At 37.4% G+C, this 17,014-nt stretch overlaps 1 protein-coding gene across 1 annotated transcript; it reads right to left on the reverse strand.

The window, feature by feature from the left end:
• On the reverse strand, positions 1 to 15,948 carry LOC143731168 (polymeric immunoglobulin receptor-like). The gene is made up of 5 exons (XM_077221832.1): positions 15,510 to 15,948; positions 11,918 to 12,253; positions 683 to 979; positions 299 to 332; positions 1 to 82 (listed from the first exon to the last, which is right to left on the reverse strand). Exons 1-5 carry the CDS (start codon positions 15,946 to 15,948, stop codon positions 34 to 36), a joined length of 1,155 nt encoding a protein of 384 aa, XP_077077947.1. The 3' UTR covers positions 1 to 33.
• Positions 15,949 to 17,014: the final 1,066 nt, after the last annotated feature.

The raw sequence follows: 17,014 nt of genomic DNA on the forward strand, positions 1-17,014 counted from the left end.
TATTCTGTTTGCATGTTTTAATCTATTTGAGCATTAATACTTATTCTGCTGCTCTTCACTGCTTGATGGTGGATTGTTGTTGCTATAAAGAAGAGAGAAAAATAATATAAACTTCAATAATTAACTTGAACAGATCTGACTAAAACTAAAAGGGAAAAGACCACACAGAGAAATAGACTAAATTTTAAGAAAGACAATTAAACTAGTATAATAAGCATCTTATTAGGTCCATGATACAATATCAATATTATATTCAAGCAATATTTAAGATTGATTCATATTTTAATTAGCTACTAACCCATTTTTGTCCAATTCTTCTGTGGTCACCACTGCTGTTGAATAAAATTGCAGAAAAAGAGGGCAACTTGTCACTCACATCAGATCCACCAATAGCAAACCACAACATACAATCAATTCCCCATGAAAAAAATAATAATCATCAAATCCCGTCCTACATTTTTTCTTGTTTGAGAAGCCGTTTCACTTGGATATACGTGGTAATAGTGAAGGAAATGCTTTTGTAACTTCTGTTTAATGCCCATTTTAATCTATTTAATCTATTTAACTTTACTTTAAAGAGTGAAGACATAGCTACTGAACACAGAAAAAGATGAAAACAACTTTTTGTTTTTTTCTTATCAAGAACTCCTGTGTATAGGTCTAAATAGTGAATGAGTTTCACCAGTGACCGTGAGTTGAACAGGAGTCTGCAGATCTCCAGCAGAGCAGAAATACCATCCAGAATCACTGAGTCTCAGTCCAGTCATCAACACAGTGAAGGAGCTTCTCCCATCATCACTGATCTGGACTGATGAATTCTGGGATGTGTCAGTCCTCCCCACTGTGTAACAGCTCTGATCTTTATATCTGCACCACTGTTTGCTTTTATTCTGATATCCAGAACTGTAGAAACACTGGACACTGATATTATCACCTTCATGTCCAGATACACTGCTGTTCATCACAGACACATCAGGAGCTGAACACACAGACACAAGTCATTGTGATTTATTAGGAATCAGGATCATAATTATTCATCTGAATGTGAAACTCATCTCAAACCTGATTGAACTGTGAGACGAAGCTGCTCTTTTTCATCCACTTGAAATTTTCCTCCAATCTCCTCAACACACCAGTATGATCCAGTGTCTTCATGCTGCAGGTTTCTCATAGTCACAGTAAAGAAACTCTGATCTGGATGATCGATTACTGACACTTTTCCTTTGGTTTCATTAGCATATGCCAGAATAGAGCAGTAATTATATGCCGATTTTGCATGAAAGCACCAGTATTTCTTGTGTTCTGTGTATATCCTGTCATAATAACATGGAATAATGACAGATCCTCCAGTCTGAACCGTTAACTCTCTGCGTACTGATCCTGTTGTGCATTCAGAACCTGAGCGAAGAAAAGATCAACTTTAGTTTGACTTTTATGTAGCAGTAAATGTATAAAATAATTACATGCATGTCATACAGCATGATATGTAAACTACTCGTATGAGTAAAATTAATTGTAAGCAAATAGAGAACACTCGCCTGTTATGAGCCAAAGGAAAAATACAATGAACTTCTTCAAACTGACTGTCGGTCTGTCGAAAAGTTGCAATGTTTCTTCTTTCTTTATCTTCATCATTTCCATGCAAGTTTAAATTTTTAGTTTAGTACTATAGACACAGCTTCTCCCTCAAGGAGACGTGCATAAAGTCTAAAGTCATCAAAGATTTCTACAGTCTTTCTCACTTCCAGCATTCGTTCTCTCTTGTTGCTTGTGACAAAAAGCCTCTCTGTGAATGTTGCATCAAAAGCTTCACTTACATTCAAAAGAGTTAAGAGAAATGAGAAGTATTTATGTGGAATGCAATGAATGTCAAAGCTGTTCCGCTCCGGGATTTACATGCTTCTGTCTCTAGTTCTCATTTTGACTATAAATCTACAGATTTAAATATGACTTGAAAACAAGATGTGAAAGTATATAAATGGAGCACTTTTCTATATACTGTAGAAGTTATTAATAGAAAAAAGCTTTAATGATTTTTGTATGCTGATCAAATGCATGACATAACAGCCTCAGATTGGGTAAAAGGAGAAACAAGGGTATTCTCAGTGCTTCTCTTATTGTAAACATTCACACATATTTCACACATTGTCTGCAATGTTATTTTAGAATAACTGTCCGAGCGGGAACACATCCAACAAGGCTTACATAGGCAGAAGACATGATACATGGCATAAAAATGTTCATTATTAGCTGAGAAAATTGGGCTTTTTTTGGGGGGGGGTAAATATTTTTGCCTTAAGGTTATGTATGTTCAAAACAATGCAAAACAATTAACATTTGGAAGATATATGCATTTAAAAGATATAGTTTCCCTCTACAACCAATACAAGTAACAATGACATCATTCTGCACTTCAGCTTCTCCTCAGATTGTCTGTTCAATCAAATCCTCTAGAATCTGACTAAAGTATAAGCCACAATGATGAGAATTTGTTACGTCCTTCTCAGTGCCGGTGTCTGTGGTATTTAAATACAGTATTAAATATGTTTTACCTGGTTTTGCCTCAATTACATTGAGTTGAACAGGATTCAGTGCTATTTGACGTAAAAACATAAAACCTGGTTGTGGTACAGTGGTTAGTTATGAAATCTTTATATAATTTCAATCTTATTTAATCCTCCATATGAAAGTGTATGTGCTCGAATTATTTATATTTATTAAACAATAGTTCAAAACAAGACGTTTGTACTGACTATTGTTGTCCATAAATCGAACGTCCATGCCTCATATATAGTAATTATATATGTAGCAACTAATTAGGCTACTAATGCTCGGTTTTGTGGTCAAGACATTTAAGCAAGAAATATATGTGACTAAAAATGTATTTACAGAATTTAAAATGACTTGAAATCCAGATGTGAAAGTTTTTCAGTGGAGCACTTCTTGTACAGGAGTAATTAATGGAAAAATGCTTTTCGTCATATTTATAATGATCAAATGCATGACATGACATAGCCTCAGATATGGTAAAAGGATAAACAAGGTTGTATTCTCATTTCATGTATGTAATTGAAAACATTCACACATATTTCACACATCGTCTGCACTGTTGAGAATAACCGTCCATGTGTGGGAACACACCCAACAAGGCTTGTATAGGCAGATGACATGATACATGGCATAAAATAGTCATTATTAGCTGAGGTCTGTTAGAATTAATATTTTATTTATAAGCTTGTGTTCAAAACCATGCCAAAATTCACATTTGGAAGATATATGCATTTAAAATGTATATAGTCTCTGTCTACCGACAATATGAACAACAATTCTGATGACATCATTCTGCCCTTCAGCTTCTCCTCAGATTTTGTGTCCAATCAAATGCTCTAGAATATGAAGAGTCCCGCCCCCTACATCATAAAATACACTGAAGCTGTGACTGAAATCGGTCACTTATCACACATTTACTATGGTCTATATGGCGAATGACACATAGTGCACTATATAGGGGCTAGGGAGCGATGTAAACAGTTTAAACATGCTTTACCTTTGGTGTAAATGAAGTCTGGTTTCAATCACGGCAGAGTCACGTGAACCTTCACAGCGCAGGGAAAGTCTGTTCTGGGGTTGTACTGAAATTTGTCTCCCCATGAAATATCGACCTCTGATTTATCAAAAGAAAAGACTGTAGATTTTTCAGTAAGCTTATGAAGTTTTTATTTGCATCTTTTTGAGATATATATAAACATATATGTTCATATGCAATATTTTTAATTTAGCATTGATGCCTCTGAATTAAAACCCAAATCTCCTTTATCTTTATCTTGTTGGCTAGTTAACATGATGACAGATGCAAATACTGTCACTGGCAACCACTAAAATTACATTACTGTGAGGTCTGTACATCACATTGATATAAAAGATTATGGCTAAATTGAGAAAAAAATGAACATTTGTTAATTATTTTTGTAGTTTTATTTGGTATGTTTCTCATTAGTAAGTCGCTTTTGGTAAAAGAAAAATACATTTGAAGAATAATGGTGAGAAAAAGTACATTTCAGACATTTAGGCATTTAGCACATGTAGATTCTACACAAAGATCTTTAATCTGCTGACTGAGTGTTAAGCAAAAGCAGAAGCATTTTTCTAATAATCTGATCTTTCTGGTCAATGTGGAGAAAACTAGTTCTGTGACAGACAGAAAATACATCTGAAAGATAAAAGACAATAGCACACTGTCAATATATTCCAACTGAACATTTCTCTCTAGATTATGTATAGTTTAGACACAATAAAGAAAATATTTTGTTATAAGAAAGACTTGAATAACCATTTTATAGCATTAAAGACACAAAGTTTCGATGTTGCTAAAGAATTAATCACAATAATGAGAATTTTTTAAGACTTACTTGTCCTTCTCAGTGCACCGTTCTTCTGTGGTCCCACTTACTGTCAAAATAACAAAATAAACTATTAGGTATTGAGTTTTACCTTTTCAGTTTTTAAATACAGTATTAAATAGGTTTTACCTGGTTCTGCCTCAGTCACAGTGAGTTGAACAGGATTCAGTGCCTCTCCAGCAGAGCAGAAATACCATCCAGAATCACTGAGTCTCAGTCCAGTCATCAACACAGTGAAGGAGCTTCTCCCATCATCACTGATCTGGACTGATGAATTCTGGGATGTGTCAGTCCTCCCCACTGTGTAACAGCTCTGATCTTTATATCTGCACCACTGTTTGCTTTTATTCTGATATCCAGAACTGTAGAAACACTGAACACTGATATTATCACCTTCATGTCCAGATACACTGCTGTTCATCACAGACACATCAGGAGCTGAACACACAGACACAAGTCATCTGATTATAAAAGATTATAAAAAAACATGTGTGTGAAGTCAGAGAATTTGACAGTGATTCAAATGATAAAATCTCATACCAGGCTGAACCTTGAGATAAAGCTCATATGTGAAATTCAGATTTCCTTCAGTTTCCACAGAACAATAATACTCCCCATTATGTTTGTTCTGCAGGTTTCTCATAGTCACAGTAAAGAGACTCTGATCAGGATGATCAATTACTGTTAGATTCTCCTCTGTTGTGTTTGTGTATATTTTAGATTGAGACATTTCTGAGAACCAGTATTTCATCTGCGGAGGGTTTTTCTCATCATAATGACATGGGATGGTGACAGAACCTCCAGTCTTAATAGTTACAAAATGATTTGACCAACTGCTGAAGCATTCAACCCCTAAACAAACAACACACGCTGTTATTATATCCAGGATTAACAATAAAGAACTTCTTCATTTGTTCTATCTTCACATAAAACACATTAAAAGCAAAATGCAGCTGAGCATACAATGTTCATTTCAAAATCATAAACTGGATAGAAACAAAAACAGAACAACATTTAATATTCACCTAAAGTGAGCCAAAACCCGATTGAAATGTAGAATATTTTTGCCTTCTCGTACACGGCCATTGCGTTTGCTCTTGCTTATGTGTCCTGTATGAGGTTTTCACTGCAGTTCAGCAGCTCAACTGCTCAGTTCTTGCTTTCTGCCCTCATATTATCATAGACGGAGGAGGAAATGCTCTTATCTTGCGCCACATGGATAAGGGGTGTACAGACATATTCATAAAATCCAGTGCAGTCATCCATTGTTTGATGGGTGTTCAGTCAAAACTGCAAACTGCCGCAAAGGAAACTGAAAGTTCAGCTCACACCCTGAAGCTCAACACACAGTTGTCTTCATTAAAACAGAGACTTATGGCAGACAAGCTTCTTAATTTCAGTTATATATTTTTTTTAGTAAATACAGGTGTCACTGTCCCGCTAGCGGGACAAATAACTTCAATATATTACTTATAAATCCAAATTTAATCATGACAAACTATATATCGTTGGAAAGGTCTAAGCCTCCTAAATAGATATTTTAGCCCTGTTTTTGTATTACAAATTATGTAAATACAGTAATAGATGAATTTATGACAAGAGTGCACCTCAAAAAATCGATGTCATTACAGGAGTTTATGACCTTTGTCACAAAAAGTCGACGCACACACTTTTAATAATTGAAACTTGGTTTTTAATGCTAAAAGTTCATAATAAAACATAATCTAGTATTTGTCAATAAAAAAATATAAAATAATATTTTAAAAAGTAAAGTAAAAAGTCCTCTAAAAAGTATAATATATATATATATATATATATATATATATATATATTATTACATCACATATTTTAGTAGTTATCATAAATTAGGTATCATTTGAAAGCTTACGATCTCAGAATTCATCCTGTGAAAACCTTTTTGAAATTGGACGCTGCGTTACCATAGAAACCGTGCTTTTTTATTAGGCCCCTCCCCTTTTGGGCATCATCTTTCATAATTTATTATCAAAACCTTTTCTAATCTTGACAAAACACAAATTTTCAGAAAGGTCTGGTTCTCAAGGTACAATATTTAGTGACAGAAGCCCTTATCTGTGGCGGTTTCAAAAATAATAATTTTCTGCTTGTCCAGCACTTTGCAACAACACTTTTTGACAAGTTCGTCAAAATTCCGCGCTCTTTCCTGCTTACTAAGTCCTTCTCTATATGATTTTGCAGCTTCCATGTTTTTTTTTCTGTGGTTTAGACATCAATTAGTGTAACAATGTGTTCAGTGCAATCAATGCTGTTGTTTACATTATCTCCAATATGACCGCGCATCCGGGTAACTGACCAAATCGTGACGTAGGTGCAAACCCTCTATAAACCATGTTGTTATATTCTTAGTAAGAAGGAATGAAGTGCATTCTTAAATAGGGAGTCTGAAGGTGACGTCACGCCGTGTTGCATTATGGGTCCACTGCCTTATTTACTGGATCGCGGCCTATCCCGCTCACCTGCTGTATTTGAATTTGTGTGTTGGAGGCTGTGTTTGGACTTTCTGTCGAGATTTTAATAAACGTCAATATGGTTGGTCAGTGCTGCTTGATCAAGAACTGCCATAGCAGGTCACACGATCATTCAGGGAGGAAACTGAACAACGGAATATGTTTTTTCAGCTTTCTTTCTTGGAGCTGACGAGAAGACGCTGGATCGTATTCATAATTTCATACATGTTTTTTGTGTAAAAAGTTAAGTTGTAAAGTAACTAACTAGAGCTGTCAGATAAATGAAGTTAAGTAAAAAGTACAGTATTTCTCCCTGAGATGATTAGATGTAGAAAGCTGCATGTAAATAAAATACTCAGGTAAAGTAGGCTACAAGTACTTTAATTTTTTACTAAAGTATAGTACTTTCAATACTCAGTTACTGTCCTCCAGTGCATACTATGTTTGTTAAAAGTTGTACAAAGCAAGAGGTTGTGTATTGTATATTCCTTGATGACTAGTAGGATAGTTGATGAATGATGTTGAATTTGTGGTTCATGTTAGCAGATGATAAAGCCATGCCACATTGCATGAATAAAAATTATATTTATTTTGTTTTCAATTAACTATTTGCTTTGATATTCTGTACATCTTTTTACATGATTTTTTAAATGTTTAAAATATAACTGCTTAATAAATACATTAAGTGACAGTCTTGGGCTGCTAAATCATATGGATCAACGTTGTTTATCGCGGACAGTTTGTCCAAATAGCGTTTTTGGCAGTGGCATTTAGTTTCTCCTGGTAGGGACCCTTCTCTTTTTCTATCAACTTCTCCATTTCTTCCGTTCTTCTTCAATTTGACCTCGTTTTAGCCAAACACACCCACTATTAAATGTCATAGCAGCGGCCGGCGAAAAGGTAAACAGAGATTGTGCCTGTAAACATGGCGCCCACGTCCCATAATGCAACACTGCGTGACGTACCTTCACATTTCCTATAAGGCATTTTTTAATGGACAATAGAAGTAGCAAAATAGTACAGCGCAGATAGCAGCTGGTGCAACACTTCAGACTCTCTTATTCTTCTATTCTCAATATACACACATCACAAACCTCTACTGCCACCTACTGGCCAATATGCACAGAAGAACACAACATATTCCCCCATCACTTAAAGCAAACTGTCTACACAGATATTTAAGAACAAAAGGGAAACACAATAACAAAGTTACAAAATTACCAAAGCATTCACTTGGTTATGTAACATAATTACTTATATCAATCAGACTGAAGAACAAAAATAAGTTTCACGAGAATTATAAGAATGTAGTGTTCATATTAAAATCAACAACAAGATGACTTAATGAATTACTCATCCTTTATAGTCACGCAATGCAAGGTGACTAAGTAACACCGTCTTCCAGCCAACAAGGAGGTCGTCTCACATGGGTAGAAACCCTTTGAAGAGCTTCAGGAACTTGAGGCACCGGAGGAGGAAGTCCACAGAATCCATGTCAGTGCGACAGATACAACAGAACGATCCAGGTGAGAAGCATGCCAGTTCTTCCCGTCTGATAACAGGTAAGTACACACACCCAGTCTTCATTTTCTTCTGTTTCAAAGAAACTCGCTGAAGACGTGCAGGAGCATCCTGACGCGTTGTGAGAGGAGGTTCGCATCCTTCTGCCATGAAGCAACTAAAACGTGGAGAGTCCTGTGGCAGAATGTGGTGTAGCACGATACACTTGGAGAAATTCCGTGACTGAAGGTTTCCCACAGCCCAAAGCAGCTGAGGGCGTCAATGCAGACAATCGCAGCACAGGAGTTGATGACTGTGCTGGCAAAATTGAATTGCCTTCAAAACGGAGATGTAACCCATTAATCAGATCCATCCCAAGCAGAGCTGTGCCAGATTCCACCATGAAGAATGATGTAGAGCAGGTGATTGTCATCCTTGGAGACAGTGACAGGTAAGCAGCCAAGTACAGGAATCGGAGCACGAGAATACGTCACCAGTTTCAATGAGGGAGGCAGCAAAACGTCTTTCTTTAAGTGTGTATCATACACAATTTTCGGCAAGATGGAAACAGATGACCCAGAATCCACGGGAAGCTCGATAGGCACAGACGTAGATGCGGTCACAATGAGATCAGTGCACCAAAGTTGATCAATTAGTGAGTCACGCATATAAAGGATCTGAACTTCAGGCAAGTCAATGTCACGCACTGAGCAAGCTTGTCCCGAACGACACACCCGCGAATAATGTCCCATCTTTTGACAGTTATTACACTGTGCCGATGCAGCAGGACAACTACGATCATTCACGAGGTGTTTCTGAGATCCACAACGATACCATTCACGGGAGGACGAAGCAGGTGCAGTAGTTGACGAAGGCTTTGAAGAACGCGGCTTTAAAGGTGGTCTATGACAGAAACGCTTAGCTGCAGGTGGAGGCTTTGCATGTATCACTTGCAAAGGAACTGAACAAGTATTCAATAATAATTTGGCTTGTTCACCAGACGCTTCTGTTTGGGTAGCAATAGTAATGGCTTTTTCCAGAGTCAATTCAGATTCCAAAAGCAGTCTCTCCGATGACTAGACACATTCTCCACCAACTGATCACGCGACATTTCATCCAGAGTAGCTGCAAAGTCACAAGTAACCGCTAAGTCCCGAGGGGTAAAATGCGCTTTCAAGGCTGCAATAGCATCTTCCATCGAATCACCTTGATTCGGCAAGGAATAGAACACTTTTTGGCCTTCAGTCCCCAGACAATGTAGCAGTAGTGCTCATTTGCGCTCGACAGGCCATGAATCTCCAGATGCACCAACAACAAGGGAATAATTCTGGAACATCTGTAGCCATGTGTCGAAAGGAATTATTAGTTCTCCAGGACATGGGAAAAATGGCGTGGGAAAAGTAGAAATAGCTGCCATCTTCAAAAAAAAAAGAGTACCTTGTCGACAATTTGTTATATCCTTAATAAGAAGGAATGAAGGGCATTCTTAAATAAGGACTTCTTTAATGTACAATAGAAGTAGCAAAATAGTACAGCGCAGATAGCAGCTGGTGCAACGCTTCAGACTCTCTTATTCTTCTATTCTCAAATACACAAATCACGAACATCTACCGCCACCTACTGGCCAATATGCACAGAATAACACAACACACTTTCTCAATAAACCATTTTACAAAAACAATTGCAGTGCTTTTCTTTAAAAAACATTTTCTTGATATATGTTTACAATATTGATTACAAGTGTCTTTCTTTATAGAACACTTCCTTAATGAATCATTCAACAACAACTTCTGGTGTCTTGCTTTATAAACACACTTTCATTATATATTGTTACAATTATGGTTGACTACAATACATATGTGCTTCATACACAAAAAGGCATAATTATAATAGAATAATCGCACATTCTATACCAAATATATATATAGGGTTGTGGTGGCACAGGCACAGTGATGAACTCGGAAACTTAAAAATGGCACTTTATGACAAAAAGGTTGCCAACACCCTAAAATCTTTTTGATTTAATTATTGGCATGCATGTCTATGTCTTTTGCAGGTATTAAAAGTCACATAGTTTATCAACTAAAAGTCTCACTTGTGTACAGTTTTGTTTTGTCTGTGCTTATTATCTTTCATGATGCTACACAAACCAGTTCCCTTTCAAGGAGGTTTACTTTATATTGAGTTGCTATACGCTAAATATATTTTTTGTTTTTTTTTGTCCACACCAGTGCACTAGATTAACTATATTCACAAGGTTAGTGTCACCAGAGTTTAGCTGGAGTAAACTAGAAAAACTCTATATTCCACTTGGATTTTAGTTTTTTTTTTTCTATAAGTTAGTCTTTCATGCCACTATTTAATTATTGCAGTAACTGGTTTATGATAACCCCGCCCCTAAATGACACTTAAAAACAAACTGAACTGTGGTTGGTCACTTTATATGTCAAGACCATCCCTTCCTGTCTGCATGGGGGGTTCCTGGCCAAAATAAACTATTTTTTGATGCACTTATATTACTTGGTTTCGGAAAAGGAAAGAAAAGACAACAACACTTGCTAAAAATAGACTAAATGTTTAGAAATACAAAGAATAATTCAATTGTTATGTAAATTAATTGGTTACACTTTTCTTTTTTTATAATAGTCCACTTTAGACATTCTACTAGCTGAGTAAGTTTGCAACGTGTCAACTAACTCTCAGAGTATTAGTAGACTGTATGGATAGGGTTATGATTAGGGTTAGGGTGAGTAGAATAAGTTGTAGTTGCAAAATTATTTATAGTCAGTAGAACATCTGTTGGGGGCAAAATAAAGTGTTAGCAGATATTAAGCAGAGAGATAGAGAGTCTACTAATACTCTAATGATGATTGCTATTTGACAATTAGCTGGAAAGTAAGAATGTAAGAATGTCTAAAGTTGAGTAAAGAAAGTGTTACCAATACATTTCTAATCATATAATCAGGCCGTGACAGAAAAAATAAATCCTGATTAATATTTTACTTAGCTAACTGGTTGCTCTCAAATATTTCTGTGGTCACAACTGCTGTCCAAGAATAAAATAATAAAATAATTTATTATGAATATTTCCTTGATTGTCGTGCAGGAAAACCTATATAGATTTTATTAGTGAATGAGTTTTACCAGTGACCGTGAGTTGAACAGGAGTCTGCAGATCTCCAACTGAGCACAAGTACCATCCAGAATCACTGAGTCTCAGTCCAGTCATCAACACAGTGAAGGAGCTTCTCCCATCATCACTGATCTGGACTGATGAATGCTGGGATGTGTCAGTCCTCCCCACTGTGTAACAGCTCTGATCTTTATATCTGCACCACTGTTTGCGTTTATTCCTATATCCAGAACTGTAGAAATACTGAACACCGATATTATCACCTTCGTGTCCAGACACACTGCTGCTCATCACAGACACATCAGGAGCTGAACACACAGACACAAGTCATTTGATATTGTGATTTATTAGGAATCAGCATCATAATTATTCATCTGAATGTGAAACTCATCTCAAACCTGATTGAACTGTGAGAAGAAGCTGCTCTGCTTCATCCAAGTGAAGAATTCCTTCAATCTCCTCAACACACCAGTAAGATCCAGTGTCTTCATGCTGCAGGTTTCTCATAGTCACAGTAAAGAAACTCTGATCTGGATGATCGATTACTGACACTTTTCCTTTGGTTTCATTAGCATATGCCAGAATAGAGCAGTAATTATATGCCGATTTTGCATGAAAGCACCAGTATTTCTTGTGTTCTGTGTATTTTCTGTCATAATAACATGGAATAATGACAGATCCTCCAATCTGAACCGTAAACTCTCTGCTTACTGATCCTGTTGTGCATTCAGAACCTGAGCGAAGAATAGATCATCAATCATGACTCAAAACATAAAGAGTCATTGTAACTTTTTGTCAAAGCTTATGAATGGATGATGTGGAGATTATGTTTGCATGCCTGTAACATTTATGTTTATATTTTTAAAAACCTACACATTCATGAAGAATATATATAAATTAAAAACAGAAAGAGAGAACACTTGCCTCTTATGAGCCAAAGAAAAATTTAAATGAACTGCATGATGGTGAGAATCCGCTTGTGGAAGTGGCGTGATAATGTTTCTTTGCTGCACATCTCTAAACTCTAAAATAATAAACTTCCTCTTGTCTTCTCAGAATAGGCTACATGGTTCTTCACACCATACAGAGGAGAGTAAATATCACTGACTCTCTATACATAGCCTATATAGGCTGCGTTATCACGTGGCATTAACATGCGATGATCTGATCAAGCAGATCAGATAAGTCAATCAGGACTTATCAATATAAAGTGGCTTCTGTAGCTGAAAAAATGATCGGATCCCTATTTCCAGTGCAATATTTAGGCCCTGGTGCAAAGTCAACCTGTGGTGGGGTTTCTTTTTAAATTTACTTTCAGTTATGTGGCTACGCATTTCAAATCTCATAAAACTAAGAGACGGAGATTGCACATTGCATAGATTCTGTGATCGAAATGGTAAAAAGAGACATATGGGTCCAAAATATTGCCAGATGTGGTGGGAAAATTCTGCGTCCTTTACAGGGAACAAAATTATCGTATTTTACAAGTCGATCTTGGAAGCATTTTAAGTCGATCGCGAAGAGTTTTCAAAATCAGAGAAAAAAAGCCTATTGTCCGTAGTAAATGGTGTCTAGGGGATGCGGAGGCGCGCGCGCTGTACAATCATGCCATTTTTGCTGCGCGCACCTTTGGGCTCATGCGGACGCGTCGAGTTTAAACAAGGCTTTACACTTTAACCAGCTCAGCCACAGTAACAGCTCATATTTAGCCAGCTAAAGTTTTACTACACTGTTAGAAAAAATATATAGTTGCATAGTTTCATGTGCTTCTTTTCCCTCGCTGCATTAAGGGTCTGCTATGTGGGGAGAAATGTGCTGGTTACGTTTGTGAGACAATCAGCTGATTACTATTATTATATTTAGGTGTTCAAGCACGAAGTGCTGAAAACCTATTGTAATTGCTATTTTAATAAAAAAAAAATCCCTTAAAGCGCATCGTGCAGCCCAAACCGTAAGGCCTAGAGACTTGAAACTCCGATTTCGATTTTAGCAAAACACAAAAAAGTTATGTCGGATTTTGTCCAAAACCTACTTTTGCGAACTAGTCCCTGGTTTTTCACCCGATCGGAACCAGACCAGTCTAGGACAATTCTCTGGACTCTCTAGATCAATAATTATCGAAAAGAAGTTGAAATTTTGCAATTGGGTGGCTGTAACAGGGTCATTTAGAAAAAGGGGCGTGGCAAAATACACTCAAAAGCCTATAAATCATAAATAAAAACTCTGAACTTCACAAAAATTGATGAGCATATGTATCATAACATGGTGAAGAAGCATGCAAAGTTTCATGGAGATCGGACCATAGGTGGCGCTATAACTGTCAAAAAGGTCTCATTATTATAAGGTGTTCAAGGACGTGCTGAAAACCTATTGTAATTGCTATTTGAAAGAAAAAAAATTACCCTAAAACGCATCGTGCAGCCCAAACCGTAAGGCCTAGAGACTTGAAACTCGGCCAGATGGTAGGCCACACTTTTGGGGAGAACCTATCAGAGTATGACCCCGATTGGCCCATAGGTGGCGCTACAGCAACCAAAAGTACTAAATTGCTCATAACTCATAGACCGTTTGTCCTAGCTCCAAGCTTTTTACACCACTGTAATCCGTGGCTCAAGACGGACAAGATTTATATATCCGATTTCGAAAAAGGCGCGTGGCAAAATACACTCAAAAGCCTATAAATCATAAATAAAAAACTCTGAACTTCACAAAAATTGATGAGCATATGTATCAGAACATGGTGAAGAAGCATGCAAAGTTTCATGGAGATCGGACCATAAGTGGCGCTATAACTGTCAAAAAGCTTCAAAACCATGTATTTCCTATGGCAAATTGCCTGTATTAGCAGTAAATGGTCTTTTCAATCCACGTTCATATAATGTTCATATCATGATGTTCAAAACCATCATAAATCATTCTAGAATGTGGTATATCATGGTAAATCATCCTATTACATGGTAAATCATGCTAGAATCATATTAAATCATACTAGAATGTGTTCAATTGTGGTAAACTATGCTAGAACATTGTAAATCATGGTGAATCATACTAGAGCTTGGTATATCATGGTAAACTATGGTAAATCATGCCAGATTCATGGTAAATCATACTGGAACATGGTAAATCATGAAAAATCCCACTAAAGTTTGGTATATCATGGTAAATCATGCTAAAACAAGGTCTATTCCATCTATGATGTCAGTGGTTAAATGTTTGCGACATGAAACTTAATGTCTTTTGATGCTTTTGAGCTTAACTGCCTTAACTGCCTTAACTGCTTGAACACCGATAAATGCTGCTTGGAGCTTTAATATATATTAAGACCCTTGATCCTCACCTGACTATGGCTTTGTAAACTTTATCCATGATGTGGTTTATAATGGACTGTGGTACAGAAACAGTGACAATGTTACACTCTCTTGGCTTACTCTGGCTATTCTCTGCTATCTCAGACGACGATATGTTTGTCCAACTTTAGCCACCGTAGCTTCTTCGAAAGGGAGGGGTGAGCAGTCGGCTGATCCCTTAGTGCAACTCGCAGCCGAACCGCTAGATGTCGCTAAAAATCACACACTGCACCTTTAAGGGAGTGAAAAATATTCTCCCCAGCAGTCAATCTCGAGTCACTGGTCCGTGAAAAAAGCCGGAGGGCATTCCACTGGGCGGAGAAACGTTTCACAACTTCGCTCGATGACAGCCATCTGGTCTGGGAGGGCTTCAGTAGTTTGTGCGGTTCAACAAGGCAAAAGTCTTGAAATTCTCTGAGCTGTGCGAGACGTTTTGCACTATTTTTGAAATATCCATTAATGTCTGTGGCTAAATCCTCGCACCGGCGAGGGAGCTGCTTGCATGCTGCACTCGCACAGAGGTGCAACGAGTGACACACACACACCGCTGCACTGTGATGCCTGGCAGATCATTTCTAAGGCGGGTGGAGACAGACTTGCTTTTTCCCATCGTTGTATTGTAACCATCCGACCCGAACCCCACTATGTTTTTTTATAGGTACATCTGCATCGGTGAATGACTTGATCATTTCGCTGTTGAGCCTTTCTGCAGTGGCCCTTTCAGTGGCAAACTGTCTCTGTTGGTCTGAATAGATCTGCACCAGTTTCCAGAAACGGGTCTGAATCCTGTTTGTGCCCTCATCGAAAAAACTAACAACGACACAAAGCATTTTCACATTCTCAATGTCTGTTGATTTTTTCCTCTCAAAGAAACAGTCGCCAATGACATGTTTGGTTATAGCAGTTGTCTTTGTGCGACCAAGGCTCATGTGCTGAGCTGTTTTCGAATCTTTAAATACATCTTTTAAGACCTCAACTAAGTTGGCAGAGGTCCTCAGTGCTATGTTGTGCTCTGCCATGAACCCTGTTAGCTTGATCTCTGCATTTTTCACTGCTGTATCTAGCTGTTCACTCTCTGACATTTCTGTAGCAAATGGGCTATGGATCTTTGAGCTGGGCCTAGAGGTTCTCTTTGTCCTGATGATTTTTTAAAACAGTGATCTCAGCCACCATGTGCACGTTACACACACGTTACAGAAGGCTTTGGTGTCATTGCCCTAAACAGGTCATTGCCATCCTGCAAAACTGGGGTCCTTTTCCCACTCAGCAAAGCGTTTTCACATTCCCGATGTCTGTTGACTCGTCAATCAAAACACTGAATTTTTTCCTCTCAAAGTAAAAGTCGCCAATAACATGCTTGGTTACAGCAGTTGTCTTTGTGCAACCAAGGCTCATGTGCTGAGCTGTTTTCAAATCTTCTTTTTTCAAATCTTCTTCTTTCTAATACATCTTTTAAGACCTCGACCAAATTGGCAGAGGTCCTCAATGCTATGTTGTGCTCTGCCATGAACCCTGTTAGCTTGATCTCTGCATTTTTCTGTATCTAGCTGCTCACTCTCTGATGGTTTCTGTAGCAAATAGGCTATGGATCGTTGAGCTGGGCCTAGATTTTTCTTTTTGTCCTGATGTTTTTTCTATTTTTCCAAACAGTGATCTCAGCCACCATGTGCACGTTACAACACCGGCAGAAGGCTTTGGTGTTATTGCTCTAAACAGGTCATAGCCATCCTGCAAAACTGGGGTCCTTTTCCCACTCAGTTCTGTATGTTTGCTGTCGGTGCTTACTTTTAGACCGCTCCATAGACTCTGCTTTCCTCTTCGCCTCTCCCGTCTTCACCTTCCTTTTCAGCACTAATTTTCTTACTCATTACTTTATTATTGACCTTTTTTTTTTATTTTTTGTGAGATGAGATGGAAGACATGTGTAACACCACGTTTATGACACACATTCTCCTTACAATCATGGTGGTAAATGTAGGATTTATAACAACGACCATCATTTGAAGTGACACAAGAATCTGAAATTATCGTACATTATGGGATTTTTTTCATTATTGATCGTTTCGTACAGAGGTCAAAATTATCGTTAAATAATTAATTAATTAACTAATTAATTAATTAATTATGTTAAATAATTAAAAATTAAAT

The sequence above is a fragment of the Siphateles boraxobius genome, unplaced genomic scaffold (assembly GCF_051911475.1).
Source record: "Siphateles boraxobius isolate OS27281-9 unplaced genomic scaffold, OSU_SipBor_1 86, whole genome shotgun sequence".
Taxonomy (NCBI): Eukaryota; Metazoa; Chordata; class Actinopteri; order Cypriniformes; family Leuciscidae; genus Siphateles; species Siphateles boraxobius.

What these genes read in the sequence shown, in the direction of transcription:
- LOC143731168 (XM_077221832.1), bottom strand. Translation starts at nt 15,948, where the DNA reads ATGTCAGAGAGTGAACAGCTAGATACAGCAGTGAAAAATGCAGAGATC. An exon ending in TCTTCTCACAGTTCAATCAG is followed by an intron (nt 980 to 11,917) that starts GTTTGAGATGAG and finishes CTGTGTGTTCAG; the next exon opens with CTCCTGATGTGTCTGTGATG. An exon ending in TGTTCAACTCACGGTCACTG is followed by an intron (nt 333 to 682) that starts GTGAAACTCATT and finishes TTTATTCAACAG; the next exon opens with CAGTGGTGACCACAGAAGAA.